Source organism: Musca autumnalis, unplaced genomic scaffold, assembly GCF_047663935.1.
Source record: "Musca autumnalis isolate F117 unplaced genomic scaffold, ASM4766393v1 scaffold_3, whole genome shotgun sequence".
Taxonomy (NCBI): domain Eukaryota; kingdom Metazoa; phylum Arthropoda; class Insecta; order Diptera; family Muscidae; genus Musca; species Musca autumnalis.
Window position 1 is genome coordinate 254,778,615 of NW_027411866.1, and position 22,144 is coordinate 254,800,758.

Here is a 22,144-nt window from a genome sequence, read left to right on the forward strand (position 1 = left end):
CTAAAGCACCCCCCAATTTAAGGAAGAAAAAAATGGATGACACATGCACATCTTGTAGGTATAAAGGATATTAAATTATTATTTCAGGCAAAATAATTAATTTTCGTAAAATGTAGCTTAAATGATCAAAATACTGAAAATAGAGAGGTACCGTTATATGGGTATAGCGTATCCAAATGTGGACCCAGTTCCACAATTTTTGGTGGAAAAGTTTTATGACCACTAGGAACCCTAAGTACCAAATTACAGCTAATATACAAGGAACTTGTGGCTAAAATCCTCAAAAAAACGGAAATCGGCAGTTACCGCCATAAGGGGGCTATACCAAAACATTACCCGATATTGTTCATATTCATCCAAAAATGATGCTACAGCATCTTCTGGTCAAATACAAACATAATGGTCTGGGATTTTTTTCTCGGGGCAAGGGAATGGACCTATTCATAAAACTAGCGGAATTATAGATCCTGAAGAATAGATGCCACTTAGATGGACATTACAGGAAGATTACGAGCCAAAATATGCGTCGAAAGTGGTTAAGGCGTGATTCCAATACATTTCGACAGAAGTTCTCCATTGGCCTGCCCAATCCCCTGATCTTAACTTGTGGGAAATCGTTAACCCAAAAATCAACCGAAAAAATTTAAAAAACCAAAGAAAATTTATTTGATGCCTCAATAGTAGCATGGGAAGCAATATCGGCTGTAATAATCTATAATTTAATATCGTATATGCATACAAGATATGTGTGTGTCATTCAGAATAAAGGATACGCAAAGAAATATTGATTTAAAATATTTTTTGTTCCTTAAATTGGGGGTTGCTTTAGTTTTGTTCACTTATATTTGCGACTTAAAACGTTGTTTGAATTTTAACTTTTTTATTAATATAAAGTGGTTTTCACTGGGCTGATTTGGTCAGTTATGTGATGGAATAAATAAAACTAATTTATTTCATTATCTACTCAACGTTTCGTTGGCGACTTTCCAACTTCTTCAGGAGTTTTTTATTAGAAAATCAATTAGTTTATCATAGCATTTCCAATAATTATTATTCTTATTATAAAAAACGGGACTTCACAGGTGCCACCGTGGTGGAATGCAATGTACACCCGCCTTGCACGCTAAAGGTCGTGGGTTCCATTCCCCGGCCAAGCAACACCAAAAATATCAATGGTGGCAAAATATCCCTCAGCAATGTTGGAGACATTTCCTAAGTATTTGAACCATGTAAAACTTCTCTACAAGTGGTATCTTAGGACACGCCTTTCGGACTCGGCAATAAACAGTAGGTCCTTATCATTGAGCTAGTATGAATCGGGGTGCACTCATTGATATGAGAGGAGTCTTCCTTATCCCGTATGGGATGTTTGTGGAACAATTATATTATAAAAAAAAATTACTAATAATGTATAAAAATATTGCTGAAAATCCTTAACCTAAATCACAGAACTGTATAAACTTTCTTTTTTATTAAATTCAGAATTCCCTAAGTTTGTGTCTTTTTCAATAATAAAGATATAAATAAGAGAAATAAAAATTTGACCCAAGAATAAATAATAAATAAAAAAACAAACGGGTGAGCTAAATAAAACCCTTTAAAAAACAACTTGGTTAAAAAGATATCATTTTAAAAAATTTACTGAGGGGTTGTTTTAGTTTTGGCCGACACTGTAAATCAGCAATTTCTACTAAGAATATTTTCTATTTTCATTGTAATTACTGTTACCGTGTTGTAAACGCCTTTAGTCAAAATTGCCCTTGTATATATAGCCCAACTTCGTTTTTAGAAAGAAGATTATCTTGCATATATCCTTTCATTTTGCCCAAGAAGCATCAAATGATAGGTTTTGGCATACACGCAACCCACCTTCCTTCTGGGGGATTTCTGTTAGAACTCTATACTGGATCTCTGGGCTTCGATACGTTTCAAAACTAAGCCATTTATGTTGCAAAAAACCTACGATATTGTGTCAGCGTGGCAGTGGAATTTAAATTCGTTCGAACTGCTACCAAACTTCTGTTTTTTTAAACATATTAATTAATTTCAATTTGTTAATTTAATTTGTTAATTTTTGTTTTCAATCAAGTAAATATTTTCTACAACAGTAGGGGGTTGGTTGTAATTCGAACGAATTTGAATTCGTATCGTCTTAGAGAAACAGGCCATAGAATTCCATTTCTAATTTATTATTTTTCATTTTCATATATTACCTTAACCCTACATACCAACAGTGAACTTCATATCAAAATCAGAATTTCAACTTTGCCCAATAACAAATTTAGTACTAAAACCACCTCTTACCCTGAACAAATTTCAAAATTGCATCTCCATCGGTTCGCTCAAATCAAAAGTGTACCAAATTTAGTACTTCAGTTCACCCAATATCTCGACCCTTATAAACGTTATTCACATTCCTAGTTTCTAAATTGTAACTCAAATAAGATCAAATAATCTGCGACACTCATTCCAAGTGTCAGAATTTTAGATTCATCCAACACAAAGGATACCATTTTAGTACAAATTTCCAGAATTCCAGCCTATCCTTATCTCACACCTTTGCCTCCAGAAGTGACCCTCACCCCGAATTTTATGTATATAGATTCAGTCAAAAATCTAATTTAATCAATCATATCATTTTTTATACCACTAACCTTTAGGCTAAGGGGTAGTTTACACTATATGTAAATGTCACATGACATGAAATTTTCCATCGTTATATATTCGCTAATATGTGTAATATTGGAGATTTTCCTTACGCCATTTACTCTGTGCGTCCACACCAGCAAAAATTTAAAAAAACTACGTCTCCACATTGCCTCCTTGGGTAAATATGGAATGTTTTTATTTCGTGTCATATGACATTGATAGATAGTGTTAACTACCTCTAACGTGGATTTATATATCCGTCTGTCTGTTTGGTCTTCGTAATATTTTGTTCAAACTCGGCCCACACTGGTCCACTCCTTCTGGTACCTCCCCCAAAAATTTCTAAATTTTCTCTGAAATGGTGTACACGATAACTCTCGAACGGAAAAAAATGATTTGCTTTACACATTCCGGTACTCCCCCCACAAAAGTTCAAAAAATTTTCGCTGAAATTGTGCGTCCGTAGGTTTCTATGCTGCTACAACAACAACTAGAATCACTAAATTATGGAATATTCTCTCCGAATTGGCAAAAAATATTCGCTTTTTGGACATAAATATGGAAATAAAAAATTGTGGAATTGAGGAAAGGGAACAATTCCCGCTCGGAATTTTTATTCATGATTGCCCTGAATGTTTTTTTTTTTGTGGGCAAGAACATGCTTCGTGACATAATGACCCAAAATCTAAAAAATCCTCGTTTTTATACCCTCAGCATTTATGCTAACGAGGGTATATACACTTTCATACGGGCAAAATGTGCCTCATCGAAATAATGGTTTTAGACCCCAAGTAAGTTTGGACGAAATGTGTTTCACACAATTTGGATTTGATTTATCCATGTCCGTCTGTCTGTCTGTCTGTCTGTCCGTCTGTCTGGCTGTCTCTCCGTCTGTCTGGCTTGTGCGCACGATAACTCTCGAACGGAGCAACCGATTCGGTTCAAAATTTGTCTTTCGTAATATTTTGCCTAAACTTAGTTTAAGTTCGAAGATGAGCTATATCGGTCCACTCCTTCCGGTAAATCCCCCACAAAAGTTCGCCGAGTAGTTATGAAATAATGTTGTGCTAGATATTTTAAACAAATTTGAATTTAATTCTTTAAAATCATTAATGTATATTTCTTATTAAGATTATTTAAATATATGTAATTACTTAATTATATTTTCGAGTAGCTATGATATTCATGTGGATTCTTTGTAATTATATTTAAATTGGCCATAGAATTGTAAACTGGCTTCAATTGCAAAGTAAATAAATAAAATGTTCGGAAAATTTGTACGCACGATAACTCTTGAAGGGAGTAACCGATTTGGCCCACACTTAGTACATCGTGAAAGTTCTACCAGACTTAGATGAAGTTTAAATATGGACTCAATCGGTCCACTTCTTCGGATACCTCCCACACAAAATTTCGGAAAAGTTCAGTTTAGGACCTGCTCTCGAATCGCTTTAGTTTTTGTTGTAGCAACTTGTATTCGCTGTCCCCCATACGACGGTACAAGTTTCATAAGGGGCAAGTCCATACTTCCTGAGAAAATAGCCTGAAAGGTGCAAAAAACCCCTATGACACCGTGTGTAGTGGTTGGAGCGCAAGATAAATCTCGAACGGATCTGCCAATTCGGTCCAAAATTTGGCCTTAGTAATATTTTGTCCAAACATAGTTTAAGTTCGAAGATAAACCATGTCGGTCCACTCCTTCAGGTACATCCCCCACAAAAGTTCAAAAATGTTCGAAAAATTTGTTCATACGGTAACTCTTGAAGGGAGTGGCCAAATTGGTCCATACTTTACACATCCTAATATATCTACTAGATATAGATCAGGTTCAAATATGGGCTATATTTGTCCACTCCATCCGGTACCTCCCACACAAAATTTCGGATAAGTTCACTTTAAGACCTGCAATCGAATCACATTGGTTTTTGTTGAAGCAACTTGCATTCGCTGCCTCAATTGAGCAAACATCCCGAAGAGTGTAAAAACCTCCTATGGCACCATATGTAGTGGGTGGAGATCCACTTACATAATGGTCAATGTAGATCCATTCCTTTTAGTATCTCCTCCGCAAAACTTTTGATATCTAATCCTAATCAACATTTTTGTCGGTTCAAATTTCCAAAATTTTTTAAATCCCCTAAATACATACGTTTTTTGGGAAAAAATTGTTTCAATATATGGGGAATTCCAAGTGAAATCGGACAGTTCGGAGAAAAGCAATTTTTGATTTCAATTGTTTTTGGTTCAATTTATGCTCCTAGCCAACAGAACATTTTAGTATATTTTAAAATTATTTTTTGACCAACGGTACAGAGATATCGCCTATTGAAATTATCGTTTTTTTAAAGAACTATGTTCAAATAAATACTCATAACTTCTTTAATATTGGTCCAAATGGGACCATCTTTTTTTTGATTTGTTTGTTTTTTTTATCAGCTATCAAAAGAAATATTTAAAAGAAAAATGCACAGTGGGCTTCAATGCAATTTTCGGAATTTAATGTTTAAAATCAATTTTTTAACATGATTGCACCCTTCGATTTTTTCAAAAAAAATTTAAGTTAAACTACGTTCAATTACAAAAATTTTAAGCCCTATGTGGTAATGGGATTCGGACGATTGCTATTTTCTGAATTTTTTAAAATTTGTCAATAAAATTTTTCCTTAATACCTTTGTCCAAAATTTTTATTTCCTGTATTTTTGAAGCTAAGAGTACATATTTATCATTATATATTATATATTTATCATAAAAAATAGAAAAAAATCCACAGTGGACTTTGATGGAATTTTCGCTGATGCATTTTCAAAATCGAAAAATGACGCAGTTTTTAAGATGTTTGAGATAAATTCATAAATATAAAATCAAAACAAATATTTATAAATGAAACTTTCAATTTTTTAATAAAATAATAAATTTTGGACAAAGGTATAAAGGAAAAATTGTATTGACAAATTTTAAAAAATTCAGAAAAAATCGTAATCGTCCGAATCCCATTACCACATAGGGCTTAAAATTTTTGTAATTAAACGTAGCTTAACATAATTTTTTTTTTTTTGAAAAAATCGAAAGGTGCAATCATGTTTAAAAATTGATTTTAAATATTAAATCCCGAAAATTTCATTGAAGCCCACTGTGCATTTTTCTTTTAAGTATTTCTTTCGATAGCTGATAAAAAAACAAACAAATCAAAAAAAGATAGTCCCATTTGGACCAATATTAAAGAAGATATGAGTATTTATTTGCATGTAGTTTTTACAGAATTTGACTTTTTCAAGGCGCGATATCTCTGGAACCGTTAGTCAAAAAAAAAAAATTTAAATATACTAAAATGCATGGTATAAGTAAAGAGGTAGATTTAAATGAAAAAAATCTATAGAACCCTTGTTTTCTTGAATTCCTAAAACTTCAAAATAAAAGCAACAAGTGGTTTTGTTTACAATGCATTTTTTGAGCATTTTATAAAAAACGCGAAAAATGAATGAAGAGTTAAGTTTTCTCCACATAATCGAGTTGTTAATATGATAAACTGATTGTTTCAATGCAAATCTCACCAATTTCTTCAATACAAATGGTCTAAAAACAATTTTAAAAATCATTGAATTCGATTGTTTTTAAAATTGTTTGGCATATTATTCAAACACCACACACACATACACAGTTTGTTTATATTGTTTTGAAGTTTTAGGCATACTCGAATGAAAAAATTTAAATTGACATAAAGCTTTGGCTAACCTTTCTTATTAAACCATGCTAAAATGTTTTGTTAATCAAAAGCATCGCCACAGCAAAAAATAAAGAAAATCAAAAACCTCATCTTGAAAAAGTGTCCGATTTCACTCAGAAATCCCCATATACAGGCTGAGGGTATATGTCTGTCGGCAAAGCCGACTTATACTTTTTTACTTGTTTTATTTTTTGCCAATGGGTGGATCCACTATGCGTAGTCTTCATTTGCTGTCAAAATTCTTTGCGTGAAAACGGTAAAATATTCTTCGCGAAGCTTAAGTAAAGATGTTGTACACATATATTCTTTATGGAAGCGAAGTATTTGTTATTTATTTTTGATTAAAATTTTGTTTTGACAGCAAATGAAGACATCACTTGGTATTATTGTATCACCTTCCTTCTTGCATCATGCTAGAAATTTAAAAAGAAACATAATTTGGTTTCGAATCTTCATAGTGAAATAGGCCATACGTGAAGAAAAATGGGGAGTGGACACTCACGCATTAGGCAAAAAATATTTAAAATTTTCACCCGAAACAAAATGCATAGTAGAAAATCAGCTTATAAACATAGCATGGATCTAGTATTTATTGTACCTAAAAATGTCCACTTGATCGAAGAATGCTGTTATTGAGAACAAAAACCTTGCTCCGAAAAAATCTTCAATAATATAATACTCTGTAATAAAGACATTTTTTTTAATCACTCTTAACTATTGTTGCAATACGATGGCAAAGAGCTGATTATATTTTTAGTCCTCCGTGTGGTTACATTGCACAATTTTAAAATGTGATCAATAAAACGAGTAAACTAATCAAAGTCTTAAAATTGAATTACTATTTTATTGTCGCCGTATTAAGGCGAATTATTTTTACTTTGAGATAATGTAACGACATCACATTATTCCAACTCATAACATATGCTAGTTTTTTGTTGTTGTTTTCTTTTTTTATAAAAATAAACTTGTAGGAAAAAGCTAACCCTCTGAGTCTACAAAGAAAGTTCCCTTTCATATTTGTATACTTTAAATAGATTTTTCTTTCTTTGTTAGTTGTTGAGTTTTTAATAAAATATATTGTGTTTTAATTATAACATTATTTACGTTAACTGGTTATACTAGGTTTTGATTGAGTTCTCTTTTTCTTTTGTCTTCATTCTTCTTTTATACTATTTTTGTTCTTTGTTTTTCCCCCCCGAAACTGCCACAACTGTTGATGTTATTACAAAATAATAAAAAAATGAAATCTCACCACCAATGTAAATGTTCCTTAACTTTATATATATAAATAATAATTTCTTTTCAAACAAACTGTTACATGTCTCTGCGAAAAACTATGATCATGAATTGCAAATTGCTTTCCCGTAACCCCCTTACGCTGTTCTATTTACTAATGAAACAACCGAACAACTACTGACACCACCAACACTTTTTTACATTAAACCAAAACCATTTTGCCACACACAAAAGGTAACGAAATCATCTATAGAGTGGAACTACCCGATGCCGATCAAATTACCATGATCTATTTGGAGAATAAAGATGCTGCTGACTATAGTAAGTCCAGCGATTAAGGCCATATGTGAAACTTTTACCAAAACACAAACACCGAATGAAGAATGCAAAATTAGACAATGACACAAAAAAATGTTGTTAATGGAGAATTGTTAAAAATACTTTTACATATTCTTATTGTTTCAAGAAACTTGTTAAAAAGAAGGATCTTTCATTTTGTTTGTTCTTTTTGTGTTGATCTTCATGCATCATCATGTTCTTCATTCATCTCAATCGTTTCTGTTTGTCCAATACAAAAACTACTTCCCCCAACAATGTCCATTGTCTGTGAAAAACTATTGTCACCCACTCTATCTCTCATCCGTTTTATGTTATATGGCAACATGCAGTTTTTGGCTGTTTTCTATCTTCCTTCTATTCTCCCATTTCAGAGTGCAAGTAGTTGACCAACCCCATCCACCCGTCCATACAGGAATGTGTGTTTTCCTTTGCGTTATTTGTATGCATTGTTTTTTTTTTGTTTATGCCGATAAATTTTGTATATTGTAAAATTGATTTGTTTGTTTTCCTTGTTGCATTGGCTGGCTGTACGTTGTTGACTCTCTCTCTCCTCCACCACCATCACACCAGCTGCTACAGCTGCTATTCCAAATATATATCTAATTTTTTATTTCAAGTGGTTTTTGGGGAATTTTAAAAATGGTTTGTTAGAAAAAATATTTGTGCTGCTGGAGTGTTTTATGTTTATGTCGACTATAAGTGTGTCAGACATTTGAAATTTGATATGGTATTCAAATCTTACGAATTTCAATTACATATGTGGGGAAAATATATATGTATGAAAAAATGTAGAATATATAGCTATACTTTTTTTTTTCTATTCTCATGGACGTAAAAAGCTTCTTTGTGTAGCGATTGTAAGAATTTTCCTTTTACTCATCTAAGCAAAAATATTATTGAGACCAATTTTACTTAGGTTGCTGTACAGGTATATCTCTTTAAAATACAAAGACATTATCCATATAATTGTCTGATCACCCATTTTATTTTGCTTAGTATAATAGAGATATTAAAATCGTTGATATAACCCAACAAGAATGAATACTCATTATAAAACCCCCTACTAACCCATTATTTTAACAAGGGTATATCGCGCGAATTAGGTACTTATTTCTTGGTCATTTATATAAGTGGTAGAGTTGGCAAACTATCGATAGTCAGACTATCGTTTTGCTTGCTGTCGTAAAACAAAGGTTACGTCGGCCACCAAAACATATTTTTTTGGGTCTGCCTGTCACGAATTATTTAAGAACAAGTAAAAAAGTGTCAGTCGGGTTTGCCGAGATATATACCCTCAGCCAATATGAAGCGAAACTTTCACCTCCGGACAGATCAAATGTATTTAAGGTCTCTCCAGAATTTTGTGGTTCTTTTTGGACATTTGAAGTTTTGTGGGGGAGGTACCTGAAGGAGTGGACCGTAATAGCCCATTTTCGAATTTAAACTATGTTTTGGTAAAATATTACGAAGGCCAAACTTTGGACCGAATCGACAGATCCGTTCGAGAGTTATCTTGCGCTCCAACCACTGCACAAGGTGTCATAGGGCCTTTTTGCACCTTTCCGGCCTTTTTCAGGAAGTATGGACTTGCCCCTTATGAAACTTGGTCCGACGTATGGGGGGAAGTGAATACAAGTTGTTGCAACAAAAATCAAAGCGATTCGAGAGCAGGTCCTAAACTGAACTTATCCGAAATTTTGTGTGGGAGGTACCCGAAGGAGTGGGCCGATTGAGTCCATATTGGAACCTCATCTAAGTCTAGTAGATATTTCACGATGTGCAAAGTATGGACCAAATCGGTTACTCCCTTCAAGAGTTATCATGCCCACAAATTTTCCGAACATTTTGGAAGTTTTGTGGGGGAGGTACCGGAAGGAGTGGACCGATTTAGCTCATATTCGAACTTAAACTAAGTTTGAACAAAATATTACGAAAGCCAAAATTTGAAACGAATCGGTTCATCCGTTCGAGAGTTATCGTGCGCACCAGCCAGACAGACAGACGGACGGACATGGCTAAATCAACTCCAAATTGTCTGAAATACATTTCTTCCAAACATACTTGGGGTCTAAAACCATTATTTGGATGAGACACATTTTGCCCGTATGAAAGTGTATATACCCTTTTTAGCCTAAAGGCTGAGGGTATAAATAATTGCTTTTGAGTCCGATATAAAGACAGCTTTACTACAGTGATCAAAACGATAGTTAAACTATCGATAGTTTGCCAGCTCTAATAAGTAGTTACTAAAAGTCGTCACTACTTATTTAACTACTTATTCAAGAGGCCAAAAAATAACTACCAATTTCGTGCGTCATGCCCTTTTTAAAATAAAAGGTTAGGTTAGGGGGGTTTTGTAATGAGTATTTTTTTCTGGGAATCGTCTATCACGCTATTAAAGATTCCTTATAGGGATTATGGACCTCTTCAGCCCTGGCCTACCACATGTGGAATATTTTCTTTGGTAGTTGGGCTACGAAATTGTACGAATTAGAGCTATACATTCTGGCGTAGGATCCGACGCCATGTTCTTACAATCATCCGCAATACAGCAATGAACTCTGTCTTCACAGAACTTCAAGTACAACTGGACCGACATGATTTAATTAGCATGAAACTAATATAATGCCGTATAAATGTTTGCATAACTAATGACGTGCAATACAGGAAAGGAAGGAGCCGATTAAGTTTGTTCTTTAAGTAGCGAAAAATTAGGGCCATACCCTGGACCTTCGCTGATGGCTGGTATTCGGAAAGATATGAAATAATTACCAGAGATAGTGCTTTTTATGCTGATTCCAACGCTGTATAATTCTTGTTGGGGAAATGTATATTTCCCGAGATATGGACCTCGGAAGTTTCGAAAATTCCCTTGTTTAAAGGCCGGCTACATAGAGAGAAAAATAATTTAATAGAAAAATTTGTTCCCGTTCCCGAGACTGGCTCCTGTCCATAGGAGAAAGTGTCAAATTCCCGGCCGAAGACAGGCCACTAAAAGAAACTTACGATTAAAAATTGTGAACTGTCGGTAAAGGAAATTTGTTCCTCGCTGATTGCATTGGAAGACACCATTTTTTTGGCTTCGTGTAGTCAAAAGTGCATCATGGTGACGTATTTCGACAGGTAAAGCGCTATCAACACTCTCCATGGTTTGAAGTGTTCGGGTTTTTCTTCTCTTCTAATTAACTCGTTGAGGAGCATAGAGCCTCAGAGGTTTCTGAAACACTGTCTGAACATGAAGTGCTCCCTCCCAGAAACGTGGAGCCTGCCGCAATTGCGGGAGGATTTAGCACATGCCTGTGACCTCCTGGGAGAATTAAATTTCTTTCGGTTCTTTCTTGACAAAATTCGTCAGGATTTCTTCTTTGCTTATGAGCACAAGGAAGAGCTTAGAGAGCAATAGTGCTAACTTCTTGGAAGGCCGTGTACCACCTTTGCCTTGGCTCCTACAGATATTTTGGTAATGCTGCAGGTACTTCTTGTATGCAGCGAGTTTGGGTAAATTCGTATTTCTCCTTTGGCTCTCTAGTTCTAGAAATGTGCCTGCTACGATGGCTTGAACCACAAAGCTACTGGAGATAGTTGAAAAGGTTTTGCAGGGCGGGTGAAAAGGTGCAGTGTGTTGTGCTGACCTGCGTTGCATGATGAACAGATGTTTTGCGTCATCGATTCTTCCCCTATATGAATTCAGACGGCTGCACCATCCCGAGCGTAGTTGAGTCAAAACTACTGTGGTTTGTCGTGAAAGCTGACGCTCATCAGTTGTTTATGGTATATGTGACGGCATCTGTGCGAATGCTATTCAAACCTGCTCGATAGGCTTGCGGATTTATGTGTACTCTCTTGTAACGCTGGACCTCTCTTTCTCTTTCATGAAGATCCCTCCTGACATACCTGGTCTGGGGGTCCTATCCACTATATGGTTGTTGTAGCGACACAGGCTTGATGCTGGGTTGGCAGCCCCTGGCCGAAACGCTTTTGGTTTCGGATCAATCCGGTACAAAGAACCAGCTGTCGTGGATTGAGTCCTCAAAAGTGCACTGTACAAATAATTTTTGTTGTAATTCGAGTATTCCATTTGTAATTCGTAACATTTTATTTGTAATTCCAGAATTCATTTTCATTTTCATTTTCATTTATTATTCATACATTACAATGCCAGTAAGTCTTTCAGACCAAATTTAGCATTACATAGAATACAAAAAAAATTCAGCATATGTACATGACCAAATATAACTCTTTAAGGAAAATTATTTAGATTATACTTATTATTGAGAAAAAAATTAAGATAAAAATATCAAAAATATATATATATATAAATGTAACATTGGAAAAACTTTGGCTCCCCAGCCAATAAGATATATATGAAAATAAAAATAAAAAAGACTCATAGTTAAAAATGCTGACCCTAAAATTTAATTTCAAGAACCAGATTGACGTCGACGAAGGTGCATTAAATAATTTCGTTTAAATGTACTAGGAGAACTGGCGAAACTACGTAGATTGAGAGGAAGATAATTCCACACCCTAGCCACTCTTACGACGAATGATCGATCACACATTACAGATATAAAACGAGGAAGCCGCACTTGTTGATTGCGTATATACCGAGAAAAAGAGAATTTCTCACAAAGCTTTTCAGGAGCTCCATTTCTTATAATTTTATAGAAAGAAGTCAAAACACGAGTATTAACATACGATTGAAAGGAGGCACCCAAAAACTCCATGACATAGCTCGAAACATGATCACGATATCTCAATCCATAAACAAAACGAACTACCATATTAATAATACGCAAAATCCTATCTAAGCATGATTGACTCGTGCCAGATATAACTTCAATACCATAAGTAATAGTGGAGATCAATAAGGCATGCGCAAGCTGTTTCCTTACAAAAAGTGGCAGATAAAAGTTTGTACCACGAAGTTTACGCAATATAGATATCACTTTAGGAAATAAAGTATCAATGTGGGGACTAAAATCAAGTTTGTAGTCAACCCAAATACCCAAACACTTTATTTTATCAACAATTTCAACCACATTACCATTCATACTCATTGTAAACATATGGCTACTCTGCCGAACGGGACCAAATAGTAACGACTTTGTCTTGTCTTCCATTTTAATTCGAATTATTCCCTTTGTAATTGGAATTATTTCATTTGTAATTCGAATTATTATATTTGTTATTCGAATTATTTCATTTCTAATTCGAATTATTTTGTTTGTAATTCGAATTGTTTTATTTGTAATGCGAATTATTTCATTTGTAATTCAAAACATTTCATTTTTAATTCGAAAAACTGAATATAAAACCAATGCAACCTTTTTCTTAATTTTTTATTCGAATTTCAAATGGAATAATTCGAATTGCAAATGGAATAATTGGAGTTACAAATGAAATAATTGGAATTACAAATAGAATAATTCAAATTTCAAATGGAAAAATTCGAATTACGAATGGAATAATTCAAATTTCAAATGGAAAAATTCGTATTACAAATGGAATAATTCGAATTACAAATGAAGTAGTTTGAATTACAAATGGAATAATTCGAATTACAAATGGAATTCGGGAATAATAATTGAATTGTTTCGAATTACAATTGGAATAGTCGAATTACAACTTAAATGTTACGATTTACAACTGGAATGTTTCGAATTACATCTGAAAGAGGTGTAGTCCATGTGGTGGCCGTAGATTTAGTGGCGGTTATTGACATATTCCTCGTGTGGAAAAAGATGGTAAGATTGGTCAAATAGTCAACCTTTCACAAAAGACATCAGTGAGGATACCTAACGCCAATATCGTACCATCATCCACATCTCAATGCCGAATGGAGGTAGAACAGTTGAACAGTTCAGGAGATATCGCCCAACCTTGGGAAAGTGTCTGTTTAACTCTATGGGACTTGGACTTCTTGTTCCGACGTACGACTGGACATTACTTGATTATAAATTCCAATTATTTTGCCATCATAGATTGTTGGGATGATTATCATGGCACCTGTCAATCTAGCGTGTTTACACAATGGATACACCAAGGCTCGTCAGAAGAAACTCTTCAATCGTTCTGACGACCCTCTTTGAAAATTTTGCTCTTAAATTTAGTATTCTACCAGCAGGTATAAAAAGCATCTGAGACACTGTGCAGTTTACTGAAGCTTTCTGTAGTCTTTAAATCGTGTCATTTATCCATGATACAAATGGCAATCATGCACGCCATGACGTCACATAACTCTAGATCATAAGGAAGTCCGTCCCACATCTTCAATTCTTATTAAGGCAATGTGACCGTTTCGTTTCGCCTACATTTCTAGTTTTAATTTTCCTTTCTGTATAAGGTTATTGCCACCGTGGTGCAATGCTATGCACGCCCGCCTTGCACGTAGAAGTTCGTAAGTTCGATTCCCAGGCCAGACAACATCAAATGTTCAACGGTGGCAAAATACCCCTCAGTAATGTTGGCGACATTTCCTGAGTATTTCAGCCATGTAAACTTCTCTACAAATGGTGTCTTAAGGCACGCCGTTCGGACTCGGCGATAAACAGTAGGTCCCATATCATTGAGCTAATATGAATCGGGGTGCACCCATTGATATGAGAGAAGTCTCCCTTGTCCTGCCTGGGATGTTTGTGGAACAATTATTATCATGAGGTTATTGCAAGTAATACAACAATTTGTCTGGATTTTCTGTTCCAGTGGTACTGACTATTATAGGATTCAGGGCTACCGCTTGTAAATTTAACCACAGTTGAAGAACTCAAACAAGTGCGATGTGTATTCATAGTCGTTACAAAAATGGCCCCAGAAAGGTATTGTCACAACGCGTGTTATGTCAGCAAAATCTTTCATTAGATAATTTCGGGGGAGAGGCGGCCATTTGCCAATAAGTGTTACGTTGACTTCCGAAAAGTTATAAAGCTGCGTTGTTTCAGTTATGACTCGTGCTTTGTAAAAATATTTTAAAATGTACACCGTTACAAAATCAGTTTTCTACCTGATGCTTATTTTGTGGGTATTCCGCATTTCAGTTGCTCAACAGTGGCGTTTTGGAGTGCAATACTTTCTGTATCAATGCGATAAGGAATAGAATACTTAAGCCATTTACAAAGCAACTGAAGTTTCGGAAGTCAGCCTCATTGTTTTTACCTGAAAAAAGCTCGAGTGAGATTTCATGTCACAACTGGTCCCTTGATTCCTTTGTTGTGGGACCACATATAGTCAAGCTTCTCTATAACGAATAATTCTCCAAAAACGATTGTCTTATGGCAAAAACTATGAATTTTCACTCAAAACAGTGTCTTTGTAATGAAGTTTCTCTATAAAATATTAATTTCTATTGAAAACATTGACGTGTGACGCATCATCGTATTGCATTGACAGAAACTTGTTCTAAAATAATTTTAAATTTACTTCACAAAAATTGATTATGGGTTTTGAGTTTCAAGAGTTTTTGGTTTCAGTTTCCACTTTTCCCCTATTTTTGTTATTATTTTTACAAACATGATTCTTGCATTATTTCCCTCCACACACAGCGCTTTTGTTTGTTTTTTTGTCACTTTCAATGAATTTTAGAGGTTATATTGAACCTTAACCTTAAAACAAATATGCTACTTTAAAAGAAAAATGTGGGCTTATAGGTTATACAACAAAATAACTATGTATATTTAAATAAAATAAAATATTTAACACTCAAACAATAATTTTATTTATAAGTTTATATATATGTGAAACTAAAAAAAAATAAAAAACGTAAGTTGAACTCTCTCTCTCTCTCTCCGAACAAAACAAGATATGAATGGGTTTGTAAGCAAATTACTCTCACATTTAATTTAATGTATGTAATAACATTGTTATTTTTGGAATATATAAATGCATAACTTTATTTTGTATTTCCTTTTTATGGAGTTTTGTTTTTATTTGAATATTTGTTATATTTATTTTGTTTTGTTTGTTTGTTTGTTTTTAGTTTAAATATACCCGTCCTCTGAATGTAGTTTGAAATGATGTGATGTCTGTAGAATTGTTATGAACGAAACAAAAAAACTAACTCTAAATAGTGTTTGATATGTCTTAATCTGAATGTAACGACTTTAATGCCTTAATAACTACTTACTTACCTACTACTATACTCTATTACAATACGATTTTGAATGAATACCACACTTAGACACCACCTCTATATATCCCCTTAGAACTAGAGAAATTCAAATTAAACACTTTTAATTACTACAAAATAATGCGTGTCAAAAATACTTTATATATCTTTCCAACCCCCAGTTTTCCCCCAAGTTTTTAAGACCCGCCCCTTTTTCAATATCCTACTAATAGTGTTGAAATCATCATGTAACTTATCATTCATGCTATAAATTATTTTTATTTACATTATTTTTATTTTTAAATCATCACCAAAGTCTTACTAAAAATTAAAAGAAACGCCCCCAACAACAACAACAACTCTCATCAGAGAAACATTTGCTTAAAAGCTTATCAGAAAAATAATATACAAATTATTTTTACTTATCATTATTGTTATTATATTACAAAAAAACAAATTGAAAACATTAATTTTTATTTTTGTTTTATTTTTTTATTTTTTATAAAAAAAATAATAATAAACATAAACAATATAAAACATCGTCTTCTATACATTTAGTATTTTGCAAATATCTGCTTGTATTCCCTTCAGCTCCCTTGCATAAATCATTTTTCACCTATACATTTACAGCTTCCGAAGAGAATGTCCTGTCGTATGAGGCTGTACAAAGATTATCGATTAACTATACACGGCCCGTTATTATCTTGGGCCCACTTAAGGATCGCATCAATGATGATTTAATATCCGAATATCCCGATAAATTTGGATCATGTGTGCCACGTAAGTTTATTGTGTCCATACAAAACGAGAGAGGATAGCTCGAGCAACTTTCTTTCAGCTCTTCAGTGTATTTCAATTAATTGTGTTTTAATTTTTTCCTGGAACTTTAGATACAACACGTCCGAAACGTGATTATGAAGTTGATGGTCGGGATTATCATTTTGTTTCGTCGCGTGAACAAATGGAACACGATATACAAAATCATTTGTTTATCGAGGCAGGCCAATACAATGATAATTTATATGGCACATCGGTGGCGAGTGTACGTGAAGTGGCCGAAAAGGGGAAACATTGTATTCTGGATGTGTCGGGAAATGCAATCAAACGGTTACAAGTGGCTCAACTGTATCCCATTGCTATATTCATTAAACCCAAATCGATAGATTCCATAATGTAAGTATAGATTTGAGTTCTTTTTTACATAACTTGTCATATAACTTGTGGTCAATGACATTTTGACCGAACATAACCATAATACCTAGGGATTTTTTTCCAATTTGATATTATATTTGCGTCATGGTTATTTCAAATACTTTGCGTCGTATTTATACACATTTTTGTTATCAGTTTTCTATTACATACTTAGATAAAATATAGTAGCTAGAAATTCATATCCAATCATGAATATGAATGCTAAAACAAAAAAATGTTTTTTGTGTTAAAAGAGAGATACTGAAAAATGCAATAAAATTCCTCAAAATACAAAAATATGTTTTCTTCTTTTTCCAGGGAAATGAATCGCCGTATGACTGAAGAACAAGCCAAGAAAACATATGAGCGCGCTGTTAAAATGGAACAGGAATTTGGTGAATACTTTACTGGTAAGTCTAAAATTCATAAAAAATAAGTAAAAAAGTATAAGTCAGCTTTGCTTACCGAAAAATACACTTAGGACCATTTTTATATCTTTCCTATTGTTATTTAGAATGCGAAATAAAAAAAATTGGTGGCTTTAACAACCAAAAGAACGGGCCGTAGATATATTACAGACAGATCAAATTCCTCTTCTGAATAAAATGCCAAATTCCTAACTTATTAAAAAAACATAAATTCTTATGGTAACTATACAATTTCTTAAGAACGAACATTGGTGGCGTCGTTTTTTATTGGGGAAGCTAATACAATTTTGTCTTGTAGTCTGGCTTTATTAGTGGGAAAAGTTTGGCATTGTTCGCCAAGGGTAAGGCTAACTAGTCTTCCCTGCCTTACCCCTTGGCGAACAATGCCAAACTTCTTCCACTAATAAATTAGTTGTTTTAAAATAATAAAACAACAACAATGGGATTAACCTAGACTATTTTGATAAAACAAAATTATATCAGCTATCCCAATAAAAAACGACGCCACCAATGTTCGATTTGAGAAACACTGGCATCGTTTGTATGGTTGGCTGCGACTGGGTACCAACGAATGCACATCGTCGAAATTCAACGACACATATCAGTGGAAAAAGGTTTGGTTTGTTTCGCAAACACTTTCGTCGGAGTCGTGTTAGGTTGCCAAAGAAAAACTTCTCAAAAGCTGACGATTGATGTTTGGGTATAAAAAGTTTCTTGTTGAAGAAGTTATTGAAAAATAACTTTGGTGGAGAATATCCACAAACAAGAAGCAATGGAACTGATGAGATCCAGTGGCGTGGATCGAAAGTAGTCTTTCCTGCCTTACACCTTGGCGAACAATTCCAAACTTTTTCCACTAATAAATTAGTTCTTTTAAAATAATAAAACAACAACAATGGGATTAAGACAGACTATTTTGAAAAAACAAAACTTCTTAAGAACTTTAGTATTCCCGAATAAATAACCAAGACCCACATGAACAAACTACGGAAAAAAATCACAAGGATCCGAAGACAGTCATTAATCTTTAGTCAAGTAAAAATTTAAAAACTTCTTCGAAATATCTATTCGTGCGCATCAGCCAAACAGATGAACATGGTTCAATCCCACTGCAGCGGGTTCTTTCGTACCGGATTGACCCGAAACCATAGTTTTTCGGCCAATGTCAGCCAACCCAGCTTCAAATCTATGCTTCTGAGTAGGATTCTACGCTGCTACAACAATGAACATAGTTAAATCTACTGGAAATTGTCTGAAATGACTGGTCTTAATATATGAAAATACAATTCCACGGCATTGGATTCTATTACCCACATTGATATGAAAACGTGTTATATCCGCGAGTCGTCGTCATATTACGAAACTCTGCCGCCGCAAACGCAGCATTAAACACCAGCCGATGTTGTTCCAATCTTAGAAATTTCATCCCTTTTGCAATTTAATTACACTGGACTCCGAGGTAAGATCGAGGAAAAAATTGACTTCATGTGTCGGAGGAAGATCAAGGTCGCGGCGGTGCAGGAAACCAAGCTCAACAACAACTGCAGCTTAAAGCGTTGTGGTGGTTACAAGTGCTAAGGAAGGATCACACCAAAAGTGGAGGCGGGGGATTAGCTTTCCTATTGCCCCAGTCTGTTCAATACAGACCTATCTCGGTTGAGCTTGGCTCTAATGACGCGTATATGGAATGAATGGGGGTAGCAGTCAGGTGTGGAAATGCCGGGGTAGATTTGTTGAACGTATACATCCCGCCGATAAATAGTTGTATTTATAACCGTCTATGTATAACCGTCTGGTGTTGGGGGACTTTAATGCGTATCAATAGTTGTGGCATTCGATCCGCGGAAACGAGGTTTGGACGGGCAATAAGGACGCCCCTACCATAATTAGCAGATAGTGTCACAGTTAGCCAGACAACCGTGGTGTCACCTGGTCTGACAAATTTCTCTTGGATCTGGCCATCTCCCCATAATTGGCTCCATCAGCAGATCACCCAATTTCATCACCTCTGAATGCCGCAAATTCGTCAATCATGGGAAAGGCGATTGGCAGACTTACAGAAAGTTCGCTAATTACCGCATCAGAAATCTGCCCAATCCTTCTGATGTTCGGAAAGGACGTTCCGAGACATCAGTCGCTCGCTATATACCTGCTGGTCGAATACCCGAAATGAGACTAAACTTCCCAGGCGAAGCGACGAGATTAGCAAATGAACGTGAAGAGCTTCGTCGAGCCAACCCCAGTGACTTCGGAGTCAGAAAACTGACACAGGAAGTTAACAGGTTGGTCGGTGAGCAAAAGCGTAACAAGCGGTTAAATCATCTGAAGAGTTGCAACATTGGAACCGGTATAAGTGAATTGTGGGCAATGGCTAAGTCACTCTCGAACCCTAGAAAAAAGAAAGAAGGACCTCAGTCACGTTTGGCGACGTTAAGCTGACTGATCCGAAGATGTGCGCAAATTATTTCAGTCGATAGATGTCGAGCCCCTTTGGAGTGACTGATCTCTTTCTGTCGAGGATGATGTTGCCAATGTCATCAGGAACGCTGAGTCGCCCAAAGCGTTGAACCCTGAAGGAATATCCATGGTAATGCTGAAATAGTTGAGTGGAGTATCTCACTAAAGTTCTCAACTTGTCACTAGCCACCCTCATTGTTACCGAAGTCTGGAAAATGGGTAGGGTGATCCTGCTATTGAAGCCAGGCAAGGATGCCAACGAAGGTGAATCATACAGACCGATTTCGCTTTTGTCACCCGTAGCAAAGACCCTTGAGGTCTTAGTCCTCCCCAGCGTTAGAAATAGCTACTCAGTTGCCGATCATCAGTATGGATTCCGTAAACAGCACAGCACGACAACAGCGTGCACGCCATCTCCACACATATTTGTCGAGGACTCAACCAGGAGCGGCCGTGTGATAGAACAGTGATGGTGGCGCTTGACTTATTAAAAGCCTTTGATACTGTAAGGCTGTTGGCGTGATACCACTGACCGTCGATAGCTTAGGGATGAAAAGAGAAGAAAATAAAAGACAAACACGAGTGTATCAGTTTCAAATATATTTTCGGTTTATTGGTGGTATAGGGTTTCTTCGAATAAGAAACATTACCTGTTGTATGTGAAGCTACGAATGAAAGCAATAGGAGTGTGACTCCTTCGAAAGTTAAATAGCAAGTGTCGTTGCCAGTGAGCATAATAGTCTAATCAGGTGATCAACAACGACGACCGCAGCATTGGAAAGCGCCCCTCTGCATCCGAACTGAGCGAATGTGACTTTTAGGAGAGAGTGTGGGAAAGAATGAAACGAAAGAATGAATATTCTCTCCCAGCATCCGAACCAGGCGAATATGACTCCTAAAAGAAAGGCAGAGAAGATTTCCCCATTGAGCTCGAAAGAGCGGCTAATTAATGCGGTTAATTGTAATGCTGCGGAAGGGGAAAACAATGTATCGAACATATACATTGGCGTAACCAATGTATCGAAATTAAACAAAGGCACTCCACGCTGTTTGAAGACATCGAGCGGTCAAACCTCCGGTCAAGTCTGAAACGTTGGATAATCAATTATATGTGTGGACGCCCGTCGTACGTGGAATTTAGGAGCAAGAAGTCCAAACCCCGTAGAGTAAAACAGAGACTTGCCCAAGGTACTGGAACTGGTACCGGAACTGTTTACCTCTAGCTCTCCTGTATTCCGCCCTCTCCAGACGGCATCGAGATCGTAACGTATGCGGATGATTGCACGATCCTGTCGTCTGGTACCTATCCTGATGACATCTGTGAAAGACTGAACTAATATTTAATCGATCTTACCATCTTTTTCCGCGCGATGAATATGTAGATATCCGCCACTAAATTTACGGCCGCTCTGTTCACCACATGGACGGCGCAGGTGGGAAGAGAGTTGAATGCCGTGGCATCGTAGCAGAATTCTGATCACAAACTACCGTAAGATTCTAAGGGGTCACATTCGACAGCAGTCGTCCGCGAACTACAAAGCTATCTTCGACATGCAGTACTTGGTATGCAGATAAGGAAACAATGCTTCCTTATCTATAGACAGCGGAATCCTATGCAAATACATATATAGTTAGGATGGTCGTAGAGAAAATCTCATTAGACAGAAACTCGTTTTATCACAAAATAAAACGAATTAGTCCCAGAAATTTTTGCATATTTTGCATATCGTGCATATTTTGACATATTTGTACATATTTGCATAAAATAAGCATATGCAAAAATGTATGCAAGGATTTGTGGTCTAAAATCCCACCGAAATGGCTGAATTGTGGTATTAAGTCTTCGTTAGGGGTATGAAATTTTACACCTGAAATTTGTCCGCATAGGTCCACGTCTTCATATAGCCCCCATAAAACGGTACCTTCCGATTTCCGATATTTTAAAATTTGTGGCCTCAACATCACGCTTAAATGGCTGAAATTTTGTATAAAGTCTTCGTTGGGAGTATAAAACT

General features: G+C 35.5%; 1 protein-coding gene across 23 annotated transcripts in view; it reads left to right on the plus strand.

The window, feature by feature from the left end:
- The window catches only part of dlg1 (MAGUK family member discs large 1), a 98,632-nt gene that overhangs the window by 74,396 nt on the left and 2,092 nt on the right, over positions 1 to 22,144 (plus strand). For 15 of the 23 annotated variants that reach the window (XM_073978019.1, XM_073978021.1, XM_073978024.1 and 12 more), the window contains 3 exons: positions 16,684 to 16,833; positions 16,944 to 17,226; positions 17,563 to 17,654. In XM_073978019.1, the coding sequence (XP_073834120.1) occupies positions 16,684 to 16,833; positions 16,944 to 17,226; positions 17,563 to 17,654 (525 nt within the window). Of the gene's footprint in view, positions 1 to 7,844; positions 7,932 to 8,278; positions 8,441 to 16,683; positions 16,834 to 16,943; positions 17,227 to 17,562; positions 17,655 to 22,144 lie in introns of those variants that run through there. The other 8 variants (XM_073978016.1, XM_073978018.1, XM_073978026.1 and 5 more) reach the window with 2 other exon arrangements.